At 36.5% G+C, this 21343-nt stretch overlaps 1 protein-coding gene across 4 annotated transcripts; it reads right to left on the bottom strand.

Moving 5' to 3' along the window:
- Nucleotides 1-178: 178 nt before the first annotated feature.
- Nucleotides 179-21289, bottom strand: BROX (BRO1 domain and CAAX motif containing). 4 transcript variants are annotated; one of them, XM_019976069.2, is made up of 13 exons: nucleotides 20943-21289; nucleotides 18390-18506; nucleotides 15111-15217; nucleotides 14705-14801; nucleotides 11331-11426; nucleotides 10265-10337; nucleotides 9178-9283; nucleotides 8133-8222; nucleotides 6487-6572; nucleotides 5609-5690; nucleotides 5162-5312; nucleotides 3605-3764; nucleotides 179-2387 (listed from the first exon to the last, which is right to left on the bottom strand). In XM_019976069.2, exons 2-13 carry the CDS (start codon nucleotides 18488-18490, stop codon nucleotides 2301-2303), a joined length of 1236 nt encoding a protein of 411 aa, XP_019831628.1. In that variant the 5' UTR covers nucleotides 18491-18506; nucleotides 20943-21289; the 3' UTR covers nucleotides 179-2300. The 4 variants fall into 4 exon arrangements, with proteins under 4 accessions (XP_019831628.1, XP_019831629.1, XP_070624100.1 ...); XM_019976070.2 differs by lacking the exon at nucleotides 20943-21289 and adding an exon at nucleotides 20509-20634; XM_070767999.1 differs by lacking the exon at nucleotides 20943-21289 and adding an exon at nucleotides 20364-20502.
- Between the last annotated feature and the right edge of the window lie 54 nt (nucleotides 21290-21343).

Raw genomic sequence — 21343 nt, 5'->3', positions numbered from 1 at the left:
AAGGTCAAGGAGCATTGAATATTTTAATGAATTCATGTAGCATAAAGCAATAGATACAAATGCATCTGTCATTTTAAAATATAACTGTAAAGAATTATGATTTTACATTGTATGAACCTTGTTACCAGCTTAATAAACATGAAAAACATTTATTGAAAAACAAAAAATTCCAATGAAATTGTAAGTAAAATCACTTTTATTTTCATAAATAAAAAGATAATTCAGTGTATTAACACCTTTAGCAGGATGTTAGCTGTCATTATGTGGTTTAAACTAAGTGTGCAACAGTTAACACAAACAGTTACATCTCTCTAAGACGTTCATGCAACTTCGTTACATTTGTTAACTTCCCCAAATTTCCAACACCATTTTCAAAGGACAGTATATATATATACATATATATAAAATGGGATAGTTTAGTCAAAAAGTGTCACGTTTGCTGAGTCAACGGAATATTTACTATCTGCTTATGTTGAAGTTGCCAATTGATTAAATGTTAATACCAGTATTTACTGCATTTTACAGAAGCACTGTGCATTTATTACATGTTTTCATTCCATATATAGTAGTAGAATCCATTAAAATGTCAACGTGAAAATTTAGTAACTAGGCTAAATAAGCACTAGTTCCTAAAATAAATAGATCTTAGGCCAAGAGTAATAAGCTGGCATCAAGTACAGTTTAAAGTCTTGTCAGTAAATGGCAGAAAAGCACAGAAAATACAGTGAAATTAAAGTGTCTTTTTCTATAAACAACAAAATAAAACTAAATGTCTGCCCAGTTATTACTTCACTTATTCTGGAAACTGTAGCTTCAAATATTAAGTGTAATACAGCAAGGAGTAATCAGCATTTTCATATGTTAGAAAAACACCCTCACTGATTCTATATAGCTTTTTTCCCCAAGAATATAAACTATGATTTAAATAATCATTTATTTGAACACAATCCTGATTCAGATAGGCATAATATATTTATTCTTCCTAATGTAATGTTTATTCCTATCTCAATACTTTGTGCAGATTCTACTTGTTTCTCACAGAATTGCTGTGCAGATTCAAAGGTTTATCTATTTAAGTGCTCAGCACAGTGCCTAGCATGGAGTAAGCTCTTAACATACACTACTGTTTCTATTATTTGAACCAACCTGTCATTTATAACAGAAAAATTAGCTAACACCCTAGGAAACTCAAAGGAAGATAAATCTACAGGGGTGATTCTTGTTAAAGTATTAAATATCCACTATTTCCCAGGATTGTGTATATACTAAACTATTTCAAATATTACAAGCTGTTTTTAAGATATACCATATCTGTTGACTAAGTTTTTGCTATGGCCTTTGACCTAAAGCATTACAATTCTGATATGGGTGTTATTAGAAAACTATAGAAAAACCACTTACACTGATATCAGGTAACAAAGGCATTACTCTATCTTCTGCAACAAAGAAGTAGAGATTTACCAAGTATAATTCAGGACAACCTATCTTGTTTAGGTTTCAAGTTCCTTCTTTTCATCATGCAATATATGACTTCTACAAAAACATTTCACTGTCTTCTCACATAGAAACACTAAGAGCTGTTACAAAGTTCTGTCCCCTAAGTAAAAAAAAAAATCCATTACAAAAACTACTTTAAAAAATATTGTAGGTTTGTTTATTGAGGCTGAAATGAAGTGCAGGGCTACCAGCAGAGGTGTTAAGTTTTTGGATGGTCTTAATATACCTATAAACCTAATGAGTAATCCAACATGTGTAAGTGATTTGGTATGAAGATTTTTTGATCCTTAACTGAAAGTAATTTTTTTCCCCACCAGAAAAGATAACTGACACGGAATGTAACAACCCTGTGCTACCAGCTGACATAATAGAGAGGGGAAAAAACTATCTGTTAAAAACCGATTCTTGTCATTCTTCTGGTATCAAATAAGAGGAAGGAAAATAAATTTTTCTTTGTGAAGATAGAAAAACACACCTGAAACCACATGATTCTGGCCTATAGTGTTTAACCTGAAACTGACTACTACCCAGATGTTCGGAGAAAAAACCCAATCCCCAAATATGCCCTTTAGAGGTGCAATAAAAATTGTCCACAAGTTGTCCTGATTCAAAAGGAGTTTGGAAACAAAGCAGAAAACATCTCTACTGTGTTAGAAATCAAGAATAAACTGAAGGAAGATTCCCTCTGAATGTACTAAATTAATCTATAGGCTTTAGAGAAATCATTGCAAGATACATGAAGTTCCATGGTTTATCCTATCTACTGGTAGACAAATTCAAAGTGCACACTGGATCAATGTATTTTAGGAGATGTAGCACCCAGTGTCCTTTTGAGGTTTGATATCTGGTTCTTTCACAGGTTTCACCACTTCTTCTGGTTTGGGTTTAGCCTAGGAAGAAAGAAAAATACAGTTGTAAGTACATAAACTAAGATCTGGAAAACAAAACACTAGGTCTATTCTATTTCACACAATATAAAGGGGATATATTAAAATGTATTACTGAGACCACCAAAGCTGTGGCAGAAGCTACATACCAACCAATTCAACTAAAGACAAAATAGGAAAGCAACATTTTCACTGAAGATGAAAACCTGGATAGGTAGGCAAAAATCAAGCTAATGGTATTCTTAGTCTTCCTGAGGAGGGGGAAATTGAGTGATCAATCTATAAATGTGGAACCCTTAAGTTCAAAGATTACTTGTGACATTAACAGGCTACCTCTTAGGACTATTTTAAAAGGCTGAACAGGATGCAAAAATTGCTATTTTTAGGAATAATGGTTTTAGTATGGGTAGAAAATTATATATAAAAAACAAAACCAGGAACTTCCCTGGTGCTTCAGTGGTTAAGAATCTGCATTCCAATGCAGGGAGACATAGGTTCAATTCCTGGTCAAGGAACTGAGATTCCACAGGCCTCAGGGCAACTAAGCCCACAGGCTGCAACCACTGGCCCTGTGTCCCACAACCAGAGAAGCCTGTGGACCCCAACAAAGACCCAGTGCAGTCAAACACAGTAATACAATTTTTAAAAAATTAAAAAAAAAATTTCAAGGAAGGGGCTATGTCTGTAAAGTAATTCCTATCCCTTTTCTTCACAGACCTCTTGTCTTTTGGTAGCCAAACCTCAAAATTTCCACTTAATCTACCATTTTATTTAGCACACTAAGATATACTTAAGATATAAATGAATAAAAGAAATCTTATTTTGCCCCTGGATGATCTCACAGAATGTTGAAATTAGGTCAAATCTTCAAATAGCATGCGCTATGCTAAATCAAAACCACACTGCAATAGCACGATGAACACTGGATGAGGCATCCTTTTAACACCTGTCTTCCCACACTCCTAAGAGAGGCTCTGACCAACTGTAAAATGGCGAGGTAATGTGTTGAAAACATATCAGTCAACTATGTAAGAAATCAGAAGACAACTGAGGCCTAGAGGTTTATCTGTGAGAGAGTTCTACAATAGATTTTACACAAAGCGCTGTGATTAGCTAACGTAACATTTAGACAAACCTATCTATTTAGAGAACAACATCAGACTGTGAAGTCTGAATTCTCTTAAAATGCTGTCAATGAACGGAAACAATCCATCTCTTACACTGTCATCCTTGGGTCTTTTGGTGAGATCAAAAGCAGCCAATGTTTCTGGTGTCCAGTGCGCACTTGGAGGAGGAAATTCGAAAGGTACAGGTTCTACGAGACCATAATTTGCTTTGAGTTCCAGTTGTGGGGCTTCTGTTGGAACTTTTTGAAAGTAACTGCAAAAAAAATATAAACAGCAATTCATTCATTCATTTTTTAACTATTTGAGTGTCTACCTGTGTCCAAGAGCCTATGCAAGAAAATTACAATTTAACATAGATTAACATAGAAAATAATTTCTTATCTCACACAGCTTACAGATGAGTAGGTGACAAAGTCAAGAAACCCTGTCATCTACAGAGCAATGTAACTGAAGCTATGAGGGATGTAGAGCGCTGTGAAAACACAAAAGAGGGGGGTCTTTTTTTGGGGGGTCAGGGATGCCTTCTGGGGTGATGAAAAGTTAAACTGGGCATGTTCAAAGAAGTGAAAGAGCACAGCATGACCAGAACTAGAATATAAACGGGAAGAATGCAAGAGACAAAAGCAGGGACAAAATTAATTCTACCAGCTTACACAGGTGCTCATCTACAGCTTGAACAGCACTGATTTAATAATGGAAAACTGCTTGACAGAACTAGACAGGACTGATAGAAAACTGATTTCCCTTCTTTATACATAACCAAAACTAGAAGGAGATGAATATGTCAACAGAAGATACGTATTATATGTGCGTAACAGATGGAGAAGGGATGGCAGAGAAAAAAAGGTAAGAGAAAGTTAGGACAGAAGAAGTGGGCTGAAGTTAATAATTCATGTGTGTTTTACAATCTGCTTTTACGGGTCATTATCAGAAGTAGAATAAAGTTAGGTCCAACATAAGTGAATCCTTCAACAATTTAAATGGAAAATTAATGCTCAACTTAAATGCAACTTGATATGAAACATATAGGAATAGAGGTAACAAACTGTGGTATTATTAAAACAATATTACTATTTAAACATTATAAACATAGTTGTCCCTTGGTATCTTTGGTGGATTGGTTCCAGGATCCTCATCACTGAAATCCACAGATGCTCAGGTTCCTTATATGCAATGAAGTAGTATTTGCATCTCTAACCTAGAGATGATTTGAAGTTTACAGGAGGATGTGTAGGTTATATGCAAATACGGCTGCTGCTGCTAAGTCACTTCAGTCTTGTCCGACTCTGTGCGACCCCACAGATGGCAGCCCACAACGTAAAGTGAAAGTCAGTCATGTCCGACTCTTTGCGACCCCATGGACTATATGGAATTCTCTAGGCCAGAATACTGGAGTGGGTACCCTTTCTTTTCTCCAGGGGATCTTCCCAACCCAGGGATCGAACTCAGGTAAATACTATGTAAATAGTGACTGGCCTGCAGCAAATTGCAGTTTTGCTTTTGAGGACTCTCTAGAATTGTTTTCCCCTGAATATTTCCTATCAGTGGTTGGTGGACTCACAGATGTGAAACCCATAGACTACAGAGGGCTGACTATATACACTATACCATTATCAATATTACTAAAATCATATATTGAGTTGTACTCACATAAATCCATTTTCTCGCTGACATTTTTCTAGAGTGTTCTTCACAAGATTTCCAAGTTTCCTAAAGAACAAGTGTCCCGAAGGTTTGACTGTTGGTCCAGGTCCTTTGGTTTCTCCATATTCTTTGCATAATGCTTCTGCCTTTGCATAAACTGAATGTGAAAAGATATCAAGTTATTTGCTTATAATCAATTATTGTTTATACTAAAAACGCTATTCATCAGAGATGCTCTTTACCTAGTGTAAGAGTAGTACCAACAATAATGTTAAGCGGTAGGTAGGTATGTTCTAGAAGTTTGAGGTTTTTGAAGCACTTCTTTCTTCAATACTTCTCTTAATCTCATTCCCTTTCATGATCTCAGCCAAAATCTCTTTTAACTGCCTATTCCTCTTTCTGATAAAACATTAGTTTTTAAAAGGGGAGTTAATATTCTGGTGGGATACTTACATTTTTCTGCTTCTTGGAGTGATCTGATTGCTTCACCACATTTATCACTAGCCAACAAAGTCTGACCATGATAACAATAAGCCTGATTAAAAAAAACACACACACACATATTTTTATTCATTCTCTTCTCAAATGATGCTTTCCACTGTCACTGTTTTCTATATGCGTCAGATAAAGAAATGCTTTTGTGCATTGTTGGAAGAATCAATGCAATCCCTTACACTTCTTTCCTTGAATAAGCTAACCCCCATCTCTGTGGGGGTTAAAAAAACAAACAAAACAAACACAAACAAAAAAACAAACAAACAGGGCAGAGTGAATAAAGGAGGGAAATTACTAAGCTAATGCACAGGGTAGAGGGAAGGAGGACTTTGAGATTAAGGACTAACCAGGTTTTAAGAAAAAGTTGCCAGCCTAGAGTAGGCTATTTACTCTTCAAATATCTACATCAAATCTGGGATTGCAAAGGATGTTACACAGTGTGTCTAAAAGCAGATTATAAGCTATAAGAAATTTTATTAATAATTCTTCACCAACCCAGGTTGATATACTGCATGGTTAAGTCTTAAGATTAGAATTAGTAAATATCTTTCCCAATGAACAGGACAAAATTATAGAGAATTCTTATGAAGTTTGCAGAAGGTTGCAGCTTAACTGGGTTTGAATCAAATAGCAATTCCATTGCTATAACCCAGCTCTACATCATCTCCTTCCACCCACTTTACTCCACAATGGCTGCACTGACTATCAGGGAACATTTACTGAGAGCTGTCCATTATTTGTAAAATGCTAACGAAGAGCCTGGAGAAATGACAGAATTGGCACTCAAGGGGCTGAAGAGACAGTAACTCACATTGTTTTGGGTGAAAAATACTTACATAAGCTGTGTAGAAACACATTTTCAAGTGAAGATATTTTCTCCATTTAGCAGAGTATGCAGGCTCCAAACTGGATAAAGCATGATCTAAAGTTACATTTTAAAAAGCAAAATATAATTTCACCCTGATTCACTAGAAGACTTTTAGTTCATGTGTTCAGATGCTAAAAGCAGAATGCCATTCACACCTAAAACTCAAGCATTTACATTTTAAAAACTTTATTTACAGTGATTCATTTTCCCATAACTATATTTTAACTACACAATAAGACAGGTTAAATACCAGGGCACCTCTTTGATTTGATGATTCATGTAATTTAAGTTGGAGATAATGATACAATAGAAATGACTGAGAACTTCGAGAGAAATACAAATACTCTTAGAGTATCTCTTTTAAATATTTTATGTAAATAACAATGCAAAGAGTACTCTAGACATCCAAGTCAGAAACAAGGATACTCTCCTAACCCTTATTCACCACCCCACTGCTGCATCTTGTATAAAATACGCATGATCATATCTCCTTCCCAACACCTCTCAAATCTATTTCTTCCTCTCCATGGCCTACTTTGCTGTCTTTGTCAAAGCTTTCATTATTTCTTCCATAGTACTTAGGAAGAAGTGATTACGGTCAGCCTTACTACTACTTCACTAGCAGGCCCATTTTTCAGCTTACAATAATACGGCTCTTAAATTCAAACCCAATCAAATCACTTTTACTTCTTTTAAGGAGTTTATCAGTTTTATCTTTTAAGGAGTCCCAAACAGCTACTGAACAAAGGCCAAACTTCTTACATAGGCTTACGAATCAATTTGTAATCTCACACATGCATACTTTCTTACCCTTTGCTCCTACCACTCATTCTGTTTCAGCTAAGAGCATCTGTCTAAAGGTTCCAGAATGCACTAAGTTCTTTCTTATCTCTGTATGTACTACAGAATTTTCTACTCTTTCCATAAGCTAAAGCATCCAAGCAAACCTAGAATTTCTATTTCTATTTCAAAATGAGACTAAACCACCAACTTCCTTTAGAAAGCTTTCTCTAGCATACCCAGATCCTTTAGGTTTTTATTTCACCCCTGTGACAACACCTTTTTCATGTTATAATAATGTGGTTACATGTTTTTCTTCTTCCCTAGGCTGCGAATCGGTACACTCAGCAACTAAAAGGGTAACCATCCCATAAACAGAAACATATGCATGTTTCCTAAATAAGTGACTGAAAAGAAAATCAGATTGAGAAGACCTGAGCACTAGTCCCAGCCTCACACCTGCAAGCTGTTAAATTACAAATTAGTTATGCTAATTCTCTGGATTTCAGTTTCTTACCTAAATAAGGACAGTAATATAAAGTTGTTATAAAGATCAAAAACACTTCAAAAGAAAAACAATTGTTTAACTATTAGACATAACTGGTTAAAAAGGACAGCACTGTCCTTTTCACTAGAAATTATGGAGCCTATCAACTGTGAACATTTGTAATTCTTTTATTTTCTTTTAAATAAGGGTAATAAAATAATGTAGATATTATTCCAGCTTTGCAAATGATGAAACAATCTGAAAATCCTTTGGTTTTGCTTGTTGCCTACTAAGCCAACAGCTTACTGTGAAAACCTAAAGACTAAAAAACAGAACTGTAAACTTACCAGCTTTCTGATAGAAATTGGCTGTTTCATATGCCAGAGCAGCAATTAGTCCAGGAGCATGTTTCAGCTCAATTGCTCGAGCAATTGTTACTATAACAAAAATACAATGAAGTGTATTATATGATTAAGTTCCCTTGCATTCACTTTAAGTTCAATTATAAAAGGAAAAGATAGTCTCCCATCTATCGGGATTTTAATCCACTGAAGTTTTTTGTTAAAAGTTTTAACATGAAAAGTAAGCTGCAGAAAATACAAATGTAAACAAACTAAACACTGAGTTGTTGGTGCTGGTATCATTTCCTTACATAATCACTGCTGCTGCTAAGTCGCTTCAGTCGTGTCTGACTCTGTGCGACCCCACAGACGGCAACCCACCAGGCTCCCCCGTCCCTGGGATTCTCCAGGCAAGAGCACTGGAGTGAGTTGCCATTTCCTTCTCCAATGCATGAAAGTGAAAAGTGAAAGTGAAGTTGCTCAGTCGTGTCCGCCTCTTAGTGACCCCATGGACTGCAGCCTACCAGGCTCCTCTGTCCATGGGATTTTCCAGGCAAGAGTACTAGAGTGGGGTGCCACTGCCTTCTCCGACATAATCACTAGCTATTTACTATTCACAGAAAACCACTACTACAAAATTGCATGATGTAAGAGAAAACAAATACTTTCAGGGCACTACAGTTTGAAATAAAGAACAACAAAAGCCTATGAAGTCTCATTATTTTCATATAACTCTTTATTTCCTGCCATTCAAAAGTGAAGATTTCAAGGTAAGCCAAACAGTGGAAGAGAAAAAAAAGTTGGTGAGGCAAAGATGAGTTACAGACTTAATTTTATGCTACCAGAAATGCATGAAATCAGAATCCTCTGAAGAGTCATTAAACTGTAAGTCCTTTCCTGCTAACGAAAAATGGAGGCAAATGCTAAAAGTCATTCCTCACTATAAATTTCCCAAATTCTGAAACTTAATTCCAGCTAACTGATTTTTAAAAAAGAAGAGTGAAATGCTAATTCTTCAACAACAACAACAATCTTACAATATTTAGGATACCTTCTTGAGCTTCAGCCTGACACTGGATGATGTAAGCTTCTATGAGTCGTGCCTCTAAATCCCGCCCCTTTTCTGCAGGTGTAATGAGCTTTGGGATATGACTTTCCTGAGAGAGAAAAAAAAAACAAAAATCAACAAAGAAGCCAAATTTTAACTCAGTTGTTAGAGATAAAGAAAATGGAAGTTATGAGACACCTGATTTGGGGATTTATCAGAAATTTAGGATACAAATAAAAATTGTGTATGAAGGAGCAATATGAAGCTTACAGAGAATAAAAGTTGCCGTACACTAAATCTTTTAAAGTTTTTTAATAAACTTTTGTCAAGATAAGAAACTCAAGAGCAAAATCTGGGTCATGATACATTGCTTAGATATGCAAGTCATATTCTCAATTTAGAAAATGTTTCACTGACATGGTAACCTAGTTCCCTTTTGCATGAGAGCCAGAACTGTTCATTCACATTACTACTAGGAGATACAAAGAAGCTCATTTCTGTAGCAGACTCAGGATCACAGCTCTTTCCATCACCATAAAACTATCTCCTCATGAGAAAGTGCAACACTGGCTTCCAGGAGGCTTCAGTAAATATTGGTTTAATTAGAATGAAGTGGGGGTAATTCTGGTTGGAAAACATTTTAGTCTTTTCCCTTATTCCCATCACATCTCCAGGAAATTAAATATAATTAGTGTGTACTGACTGACCTGCTAGCATTTTCACTCTAATACAGAGAATATACTCAGAAAATTCCATTTTGCAGAATCATGAATACTCCTGCCAAGTGTGCAGACAGCAAAGAGAAATGCTGAGAACTATCAGATTTTGTGTTTTGCTTTCTCCTATCTTTTAAGAGACAGAAAAACAAGCAGTGAAGTACCACCTGCATCATCTAATTATAAAAGTCATGGATGATTCTCTCAAGTGGAGACGATATTCTGTTAATTGGCTGCACTCGTCAACAAGGTACTTAATATAAGGAAAACAGAACACACACTAGTTCTTTTTACATGATTAAATAATTCCTTCACCCCAAGAAGGCAATAAAAATTATTTCAACAATTAAAGTATTAACATATTCTATTATTACCTTTAAATGTTTAAAAATCCCAGCTGCAATTTTTAAGCTTCGATGGACTTCTTTTGCTTCATCCTCTGTTATGCTGAAGGAGAGAGAGAGGTGACGTTAGCTACAGGATGAATCCTGCTTCTGGTATTAAAACCAACAACTAATATATTCTCATAAAACTGCAAAAGTCAATCATTTGTGTTTTTCACTATGTTTCTTCCTTGTAAAAAATTTGACTTAACACTTAGAAAACTAACAAATGTACATGAAAAAAATCCAAAAAGAAGAGATGACAAATGAAAAAGAGCTCCTGTCCAGGGGTCTGGACAAAGGCTTCTTGCTTTTCCTTCCAGATACTTTTCATACATAAACAAGCATAAATCAATATACATGTAAAGCATGCACATACTTGAAAAACACATACATACACAGTATTCACTCTACTCTTGTTTTAATCACCTAAATTACTTCAGACACTATTTCACATCAGCACATACATTCAACCCCATTTTTAAATGGCTGCGGACTATTATTCCCACGTTCAGCTGTACCACAGTTGGTAGTTGCCAGCTTCCTATTGCTGACATTCACCTGTACTATTGTAACAACTCTATCTCATTTTATTTCACAGTCCCTTAATCCTTCAAAACATCTTTCACATACTTATAAGCCTTTGTCTTTTTTGGTGAATTGCCTGTTTATGTCCTTTGCTTATTTTCAATTGATTTGTTGGTCTTTTCCCTGTTGATCTGTAACAGCACAGATTATAAAAACAATTTGTCAGATGCACTACAATTTCTTAGGCCCAGTCTGTCATTTGTTTTTAAACTTTGTTTATGGTACTTTTATGCAGTCAAATAGTCAACATTTTCTTTTCATAGTTTGAGGTTTTAGTTAGAAAGACCATCCCCATGACAAGATTATGAAAACTCTTTTTGCTTTTAACAGCGGGCTCTGTGATTCTGGTACTTAAAAATACCAACATTATGAGGCAACCTTACATTTATCAGAAGTGGTACTTTAATCAGTAGGCCTGAAATATTTGAAAAATAGTACATATGCATATAACCCTCTCCTTTTAACTTACTTTTCTTTTCCAGCCAGTCTTGAAGCATATTTGGTATACCATAAAGCAACATTAAATCCCATGGAAATTAATTCAAAAACAGCATCCTGCTGGGCACTAGAATTATAAACATGATCATTAAGTACTATCCATGATTGAGACATCTCTATATGAATCCTGCAATAAATCTTACCCAAAATTATAGAGCTAAATACCCACTGAAAAAATGAAGAGAGTCCTTGTATTTAATATCGGTGGGGAGATAAGACACAAGCGCACATATAATTAGCAACAAATGACTATGGGGGTGGTGGTGAGAGAGAAGCTCAAGAGGGAAGGGGTATATGTATATTTATGGGGGATTCACAGTGTTGTACAGCAGAAAGCAAGACAACACTGTAAAGCAATTATCCTCTATTAAAAATAAAAATTCAAGAAATGACTAAACATGAAGGTCCAGTATGTACTCCGTAACAGTAAACATGAGAACAATAGTTCCCAAAGGTTACTGTATACTGAATAGCTTTAAAAACACAGATTTCTGGAACTTATCTCACAAAAAAAGTCTACAAGTGTGCAGAATCTGCATTTTTAACAAGTATCCTGTTGCTTCTGGAGCAACTACCATATTTTAAGAAAACAGATTTCAGAGGAAAGATCATAGGCTAGAATGACTGAAGGCTTACTGGTATAAACAGAATCTGAACTGTGCCTTGAAAGATGGCTAGAAGGGAAGCAGAAAGACATTCCAGATGAAGGAATGACACTGTTATAGCACAAGAAAGGATAAAGATTTTTCTGATGGCAGTGACCTAACTAGCTTGATTGAAGTTGCCAATTTATAAAGAGAAGTCGAGGAACAAGAGAACGAAAAGCCAAGATGTGAACCTGCAGAAGATTCTGAATGCTAAGTCAATCAGTGTACTATTAAAAAAAAAAGGTCTTAAAGATAAGTATTTTTTACATCTTGTTTCCTTCAGATTCTATCACTAAATACAACAGAAAGATGGTAAAAAGCTTATGAAACAAAAAAGATAATATTTTTATTCACTACTGTTAAGATCCTGAAAATTCATGTATTACTGCATTTGTCTCAAATGATTAAGTAAAAAACCAGAATACCCTTATATAACCAGAAGTAATACCCTTATATACACACATAATACTAAAGACACAGAAAGATTATCCAAAGGGAAGAAACTAGAATTGTGACTCTGCTTTGCATGTTTTATTTAATTGTTGTCTCCATCTTAAAATGAACAGAGACATGGAAACTTTTTAGATTAAAAAAAAAAGATTCATTACAAAACATATAATTCAAAAATGACTTAAAAGTGATCCTGTTTAATATAACATCAAAATATGACAGTTATGAACAAACTCCTTAAAATAGTTTCTCATGCCAAAACAAATTTAATGCATAGTTTAAGAGCTTATATTTTTCAGCACTGAGAGCTTTCCAATGAATTATGTCTTGTAACCACATCTAGTAATTCCAGCAATGGTGACCTAGGAGGCATACCAAATGTATAACTTTACCTTTAGTAATAGGATAGTTTTGTTAATTTATATAAAAGCCTCATGAAGAGCTCTCTCTTGCCCACCCCTTCTTTCAATCTGCCTTGCTCCCGAACACTCTATCTCCACTGTACCACATCTAGGTAGTAGTTAAGAGTACGTATACTTGATATTTTTCAGAACAGATACACTCACAGCACACTTTCCATTAAATAAGCAGCAATCAAGGATAAAATAACTTAAAAATCTCAGATGTACTGAATAGTCAACATTATAACTTAAGACCTTTATCATATAATTAATTCCTCACTGTCTCATAAAACTATGCTGAGAAATGTTGTTAAAAAAATGGGAACACTTTAGAATCTGCCAAAGTTTTGTAATTGAATGATAGAGCTTTGATTCTTTTAAAGAAAAAAGTTTTTAAGATAAATATTCCTTCAAGTGTAGATGAAGTACAAAGGAGTACATAAAGAAAATAGAAAATGAGAACTTACTCAGAAAACCTTGGTATCCCAGAATATTAAAATCTGGAAGGGATTCACGGTCCCTAACTTCCTACCCAGTTTATGAATTCCACATACAATATTCCAAAGGAACAAAGGAAACTAACATTTACTGAATGTCTATTCAACGTCTGACATTACATTAGTCCCTTAATGTAAGATTTCCTGTTTTGCTGCTCACAGAAGCCCTATACCTGTAACCCCAACATATGGCTGAGGAAGCAAATATTCACATAACAGAAGCTCTGAGGTTGCATCTCCATGTGTATGAATCCAAATTCCACACTCCTTCCACTGTAATGCCTGCCCTGGCTGTTCAGCAATCCCAATTTTCTTCCTTTCTGATTTTATAAAAGGTAACTCTAAAGCAAATTGAGACACAGATATATGACCATTTAAAGAACCCAATGGTGAGTTTGGGGAAAGAATGGATACATGTATACGTCTGGCTGAGTCCCTTCGCTGTTCACCTGAAACTATCACAACGTTGTTAATGGCTGATTCCCCAATACAAAAAAAAATTTGGGGGGAAAAAACCCAGAACCCAATGGTGTTTTTTTTAAAAAAGGCAGTTAAAAATTCAGCACGATTATAATCAGCTTCCTATTACAATCTAACTAGTCTCAGGTGACTGATAAAGTTTTGAGCGGAAGTTTTTAAAAAGAGCAGAAACACTGAAATTACAGAAAAATAAACACAGTACTGTGAGTCAAAAAAGTATGGAGCTGGGGTGGAACGAGGGAGAAAGAAAAAAGAAGAGTGACCGAAGACTTCTGAACTCTCCATCAGAAAAGAAAAGGAATGGAGAAACCAAAACTCAGCTCTGCTTGAATGGAGGCAAAGGCCAATTTTGGGAATTCGGATTTCAAATTCTCAAACCATTCTTTGTGTATTATTAAAAGTCAAGGCTGTTAAAATGGATAACCAACAAAGACCTACTATACAGCACGTGGAACTCTGGAGAGGGGGTTTGGGGGAGAACGGATACATGTGTGTATATGGCCGATCACTCTGCTGTTCACCTGCAACCATCACTGCCATGGTTACTACTGTTAACACTGTTAATCGGCTATGCCCCAATACAAAATATTTTTGGTGTTAAAAAAAAAAAAAAAAGCAAGGCTTCTCAATTCTAGTTAAGATTTAACACTGATTATCTCAAAAACAGATGTGGTCCAGGACAAACAAATTTTGCTTTTACTTAATAGACTGTATTAGAAGTTTACGTCAACATTTTTTCATTAATTTCCCGAGAAAGGAAAATGCTGACCAGATTTGTATTTTGTTTCTTTAATACCGAAGCTATGAGTTAAATCACTATCTAAATAGTTACAAAAATGGTTTCAATTTAGTACCGTTGGTGCTGCTCACCTTGGAACCTGTCCCTGTAATGTATCAGTCCACTTGAAATTTTGAATGTATCGTAACTTGCTTTCTTGGGTAGATTCATCCAATGAATTAATGAAACCTATAAAAAGGAAGACAACATTTTAAATTTTACAAGAAATACCGAGTGTTCTCTTTAGAACATTATTCAGATGACTTTTTCAGGTACCTGAATGAAACCTCCAACTGCACTCCCCTTCTCCTAAGGGAACATAATATGAAATATACACACATTTAATTTTCAAAATGTTATAAAGACCACGTACCACCTTTACATTTTCACATTTCTGAAACTCAAGCATACCAAAGGATATAGCCTAGAAGACTACTTAAATTTGGATTTCTCCATAGCTGAGTTTTTAAAAACTTTAGTTCATTTGAATAAACTAACCTTGTAAAAGTGAAAAATACGAATCTGCTGCATTTTTCATCATTTCTGGATTACAGCTCAAATCAGTGAACAATTCAAGCAGTCGTGCTCTAGATGATCTCAGGTCACTTATGAGAGACAGAAACAGATAATAAAGTAAGCTATATTACAATGCATCTATGTAAATATGGCTAAAAAGTTTCAATTGTAAAAGCTTAAATCCAGGTACACAACCCTCTTCTAAGACCTTTCTAAGTACATAGGAATGAATTTAATTAGGACTAATAATGGAGATAAGTGAAATTTCTAGTAATGATTGTTTTAGAAATTATACTAAAATAAGCTCAGTCCAATTAAAGGGGTAAATCATGAAAATGCACACCAAGTTTTAATTTAAAATAATCAAACTAACACAAGCATTTAAGATGGGAGGAAGGAATTAAGAGTACATTAATCTGACCAGTTCACAATAAAAGTTTTTTGAAAAATTAAAATTTAACTTTTGTGTATAACTTTAATATCCTCTTAAAATTTCAAAGTTTGACATTATGTCAAAATATATTTAAGTTCAAAATCATATTTTAAAATTGCACTCTATAATACAACACATATAAATATGCAAAAAAAATGAGGCCACTAGTTATTTTAAAAATGCTCCCTCATCTCCTGGCTCCTTTGATTCTCTGCAGCAATAAATGTGGCAGACACTTATTGTCTCTTTCCAAAATTCTTTTCTCCCTTGATTCCAATAACACTAAAATTTCCAAATTCTTCTCTTATCTCTACAAGTTACTCCTCTATTTTCTTCCATGTCCCCTTTGTATTCCCACCTCCAACAATGTTCAGTCTTTGGCTCCCTGCTCTTTATTCTTCTGAGGTCTCATCTACGAGGACGACTTTACATCTAATCCTAGATCTACACCTGTTTCACTTCTCTATCTAATTTCAGAAGGCAACTTGCTTAGTGAGGGATCCAGAAATCATATTACATAGAGAAGGACTGAAAACAATTGTGTGTGGATAACTAAAGAAAGACTAAACTGTAAGCAGCAAGAGGAGGGACTGTATATCCAGAACTTAGTAAGTGCCTGGGATAAAGCACATACTCAAAATTCTTTGTTGAGTGAAATAATACTAACATTTCAAATACTTTTAAGATTCAGAAGAACTGTAACATAGCAGTAATATTTAGAAGAGAGCACAAACTTAATCCTATATGGTCCAGATGGAGTGTTTATGCATTGGTACTAACTCTTAGGAGGCTGATTCAAGAAAGTATATACCAATAACTATATGCAGCTGACCAAAAATGGGATGGGCTACCTTATGAATCTGATACTCCCTCCAAAGGCTTGGAGGGAGTCATTCTGGACTATGAAAACAATTTGAATCCTTAAGGCCTATTCTAAGGCTCAAATACTTTGCCAGCTATTTCCAAGTAGGCATTCCGTCATTACCTGAAAACCAACTTGCGTAAAGTTAAATTCATCTTAAAATGACAGAATTTGAGACAAGTGTACCTTAGAAGTATCTAATTTAGGTTATTAACTTTATAGATGAGTAATTAGACCCAAAGGAGTTAAGAGACCTGCCCAATGCCACAGATGAAACAGTTAAGCTGGGACCAATGTCTAGCAGGTCCATGTAGACAAAGCTATGGTTTTTTCAGTAGTCACGTACGGATATGAGAGTTGGACCATAAAGGAGGCTGAGAACCAAAGAACTGATGCTTTTGCGCTGTGGTGCTGGAGGAGACTTGTGAGAGTCCCTTGAGCTCAAGGAGATCAAACCAGTTAATCCTAAAGGAAATCAACCCTGAATATTCATTGGAAGGACTGATGCTGAAGCTGAAGCTCCAACATTTGGGCCACCTGATGGGAAGAGCTGACTCACTGGAAAAGACCTTGATGCTGGGAAAGATTGAGGGCAAAAGGAGAAGAGGGCAATAGAGGATGAGATGGTTAGATAGCATTACCGACTCAATGGACATGAATCTGAGCAAACTCTACGAGATAGTGGAGGACAAAGGAGCCTGGCCTGCTAGAGTCCATGGGGTCACAAAGAGTAGGACACAACTTAGCAACTGAACAACAAGAGTCTGGGAATCTAAGATTAGGGGTTGGCAAACTACAACTTATAACTTATTTTTATATGCCCCACAGCTTATTTTTGTAAAATAAAGAAGAATAATTCAATTGTGACTGTGTATAGCTCTCAAAGCCTAAAATATATACAAATGTATACAGTATTTAACCCTTTACAGAAAAAGCTTGCTAACTCCTGATCTAGATCAATACATCGGTTTTCCTACCTTCTGCTCTGATTACTTCTTTCCACCAAAAGCAGTGATTCTTTTAATTTTCCTTTAATGGTACCACCAATGTCCTGATCATCTAGGTTCTGAATCTCATAGACTGAATTCTTTTCAGCTTTTCAGAGCAAATCAGTCAATCTGGCTAGTTGATACCTCCTTCAAAACCTCTCTTATACCTATCTCTTTTGTTATCTATCTCTTATATCTCTCTGTATCTCTTGTATCTATCTCTCAGTGAAACTGCTCTATTCACACTCCCTAGAACAAAGGTTTTCCTAACAGAAATGACTTTCTCCTCTCCCTTCTTACTATCTAAGTCAGGGATCAGTAAACTCTTTCTGTAAATGGCCTGAAGATAAATACTCTAGATCTTGTGGGCCATAAAGTCTCACTTGGGAATATTCAACCTTATTGTAGAGAGGGAAGGCACCCAAAGACAATCTGTAATGGGGGGGGGGTGGCAGCTGTGTTCTAATTAATAAAATTTTATTTATAAAAACAAGCTGTGGGCCAATCTAAAGGACACAGTCTGGCAACCCCGATCTAAGGCATACAATTCATTTAAATCCCAGTTCAAGTCCTCTCTCCTACTGAACAACCTGAAGGCTATTTCAGGTCAAAGGGAAATCTCTCCCAGCTCAGAACTCAATTAATGTAGTATCTGGTCAATTAACAATATCCAAATATGACTTTGTGGAGTCTCTTGTACTGTTGTAACATACGTCTTAACTCTTTAATTGTAATTGCTTTAGCCTCTTCAGGACTCACTTACTGGTCTAAAACTTAGGACCCAGCTTAAATAATCTATGACTTAACTCTCCACATGTCATGTATAAGTTGTAGGACAGGACTTCAGGACTAAACAACAAGGAGTCTAAGGTTAGGGATGGTGTGTTACATACTTCTGCACTGTTCACGGCCCTATAAAAGGACCCTGTATCTAAGAGTGGCTCAATCAGTATTTGTAGAGACTGTCTAACACTTACCTGCAAATTTTTGAAGCAGCAGGGCCAGTGACTACACCATAGTAGTTAAAAGAGACAGGAGCTGTGGCTTTTAATGGGTTCCTATGAAACCAGTGTGTCATTTTCTCCAGATATTTCCTATTGACAAAAAAGAAATGTATAAAAACTAAAACTAAAACATTTAATAAGCAATGTAAATAGTACTAAAATATTTTTAAGTAAAAATTTTAAATTACCATAGGATATATACTTTCATATAAAAATATATAAAACAGACATATATATATAAAATACTTCACTGCCACAGTCAATCTTGTTTCAATTGTCTATAGCAGCCTATGTTTATTTAGGTAAAGCCTATTAAAAAAAAATGTATCTGGAAATATGCTCACAGTAACTGCAATGTTAAACATGCTGGAGCAGTAATGATTAAACTTTACTGTGATAGAAATCACCCTGGGCCAAGGGGTGAGAGTTCTTGTTAAAAATGTAGGTTCTGATTCAACAATCTGTGGCAGACCTCAGAAGTTGATGCTGCTGGTTCCCAGTCTACACTTTTGAGTAGCAGAGCACTGGACTTTGGTTGGACAGCTGAAAATGTAACAGGCATAGGACCAGGAAAATGTAATTCCAAAACAAGTTCAAATGGTGACCCCTATTAAGACCGCCAACGATACTTGAAAGAAGTCTTAAATTAACTATATTTCCCATGTGATACTGCTGAGGCCAACTATTTATAGCATATGTTCTATAATAAATATACTTTTGACAGAATAGCTAACAAGAATCAATGCACGCATGTGTGTGTGCTCAGTTGCTCAGCTGTGTCCAACTTTGTGACCCTATGGACTGTAGCCCACCAGGCTCCTCTGTCCATGGGATTTTGCAGGCAAGAACACTGGAGTGGGGTGCCATTTCCTCTGAGAGGATCTTCTGGACCCATAGATCAAAACCACGTCTTCTGCGTCTCCTGCACTGGCAGGAGGATTCTTTACCACTGAGACACCAGGGAAGCCTAAACTAGTATACAGGATGGATAAACACCAAGATTCTATTGTATAGCACAGGAAACTATGTTCAATATCCTGTGATAAACTATAACGAAAAAGAATATGTGTTTGTATAACTGAGTCACTTTGCTGTACAGAAGAAATTAACGCAACATTGTAAATCAACTATACATCAATAAATTTAAAAAATATATCGATTCTTAAAAACCAAGACATTTTAAAAAAACTACCCAAATGAAATTCCAACTTAAAAAAAATTAAGTTTCACACCTTTCCGGTAAAAAAAAAAAAAGTGTGTTCCACTTGCTTAAAAGTTTTTGTGTGAATAGTGAAGATAATACAGGAAGGCAAAGCTGAAGACTTAACTATGGCAGTTAGATTCCAGAAGTAGAAATTCGGTAAGATTTATTTGAAATTTGAATTTGAAAATTTGAAAGCATTATACAATGTTGTCCATTAACTTTTCCTATTGGGAAAAAAGCGTGGGCTGCTCAGTGTAAAAAATACCTACTTTATGCATCTCCCTTACTACATTTAGTTATTCATGTCAAAACCGCCTTTGGAGAGCACCAGATATTTAAGGAAGAGAAAGTGCATTGTGTACCCAGTGAAAAATTGAGTAAGTTCACTTACGACTCAATCCAATTAACAAGGGCTTCAAAAATATATAACCTTCTAAACATCATCCACTTAAACCTCCTTTATAACGTATGTAAACTAATACAGCATCTCTGTACATATAAACCAAGCCTCCTAGAAATTGTGGCACACAATACTCTGATTGTGAGTTTAAATTTTCCACAAATACTATTTTAGCTCGCCCTCCCACTTAGTGGCTGAAATGTTTTAAGTTCCGTACACTTTTACTTTAGGAACGAAGAGGGTAAATACTCTGTCCTTTGCCCCTGGCCGATCTGTCCGGGGAGAGACTCGCACTCCGGTTTTCAAGAATTCGAAGGGTGGGGTAAAAACACGACACACCCACCTGCAGATGCAAGGAAGGGTGTCTTTAAAACCACGCAGCACAACAGTCGGATCGAGCCTGCCGCCTAAACCGGCTGCCACAAGAAAAGTCTGACTACCGACAACGGTCCCCCACTCTGGAGACCCTGGGTCCCCGAGTCACCTACCGCCACCAGAGCTCCGAAGGTCCACTTCCTGTTTACCACCCAGCCTCTTCCTCCGGTGCCCAGACCAGTTGAACGCCGTGACCTTGCGCAGGCGCATATCCTAGCGAGCCCCTCCTAAACAGACATTTTTGTGGAAAGCCGATACTATCCAACTGGGAGAGGCGGACAGAGGTGCCTAAACAAACCCCTACGTATAGCTTATGAGACACCCCGACTGCTAGTGGAGACGCGGGCAAGGGGATTCAGCGAACCTAGCTTGTTACCACCATTGATTCGTGGGGCTAACGTGGATTTTCTTTCATTTGTTTGGAGGCACTAGGAGGAAACTTTTGTAGACCACTTATCCGGGAGTCTATGGAACCGGTGTAAAAAGGCTTGACCCTATTGCTCGGCACTGTAGGGAGACGACAGGTTCAGCCTCATAACATACTTACCAGATTCCTCGGAGTCTGTACAGCAGTCCTCCTGAGGGAAGAAAGGCAATGTCCGACTCCTCAAACGAGAAAGGGAGGGAGTCGGCAAGCCGGGACTACCGAACCAGAGCGACGGAACGAAGCCTGCGCGAGCCGCGGTCACGTGCCCATGGCGGCCATGACAACTACCGAGGCTCGGCGCGCTCCGCCGCCTCGGTAGTGGAGGCTGCCGCGTTGTCGCAGCCCCCTTAAAACACTTCGTTCCTCAGCCCTTTTAAAGATATTCCTCCACAGTCTTTCCTCGTGAGCTGCGGTCTCCTCTAGAGACAAAGAGCATGGCTGGCCGAGCCTCCTAAGCCGAGGAAGAATTCCTTAGTAGCAATGGCAGCCAATTGGGGGAGCGGGGCGGCCTCAACCTAACC

This window comes from Bos indicus, chromosome 16, assembly GCF_029378745.1.
Source record: "Bos indicus isolate NIAB-ARS_2022 breed Sahiwal x Tharparkar chromosome 16, NIAB-ARS_B.indTharparkar_mat_pri_1.0, whole genome shotgun sequence".
NCBI lineage: Eukaryota > Metazoa > Chordata > Mammalia > Artiodactyla > Bovidae > Bos > Bos indicus.
Note: the sequence above shows the minus strand (reverse complement) of the source record. Positions and strands in the feature narration are given on the sequence as shown.

What these genes read in the sequence shown, in the direction of transcription:
- BROX (XM_019976069.2), bottom strand. Translation starts at nt 18,490, where the DNA reads ATGACACACTGGTTTCATAGGAACCCATTAAAAGCCACAGCTCCTGTC. An exon ending in GGATTTTTAAACATTTAAAG is followed by an intron (nt 9,284 to 10,264) that starts GTAATAATAGAA and finishes TTTCTCTCTCAG; the next exon opens with GAAAGTCATATCCCAAAGCT. An exon ending in CAATTTCTATCAGAAAGCTG is followed by an intron (nt 6,573 to 8,132) that starts GTAAGTTTACAG and finishes ATGTAACTTTAG; the next exon opens with ATCATGCTTTATCCAGTTTG.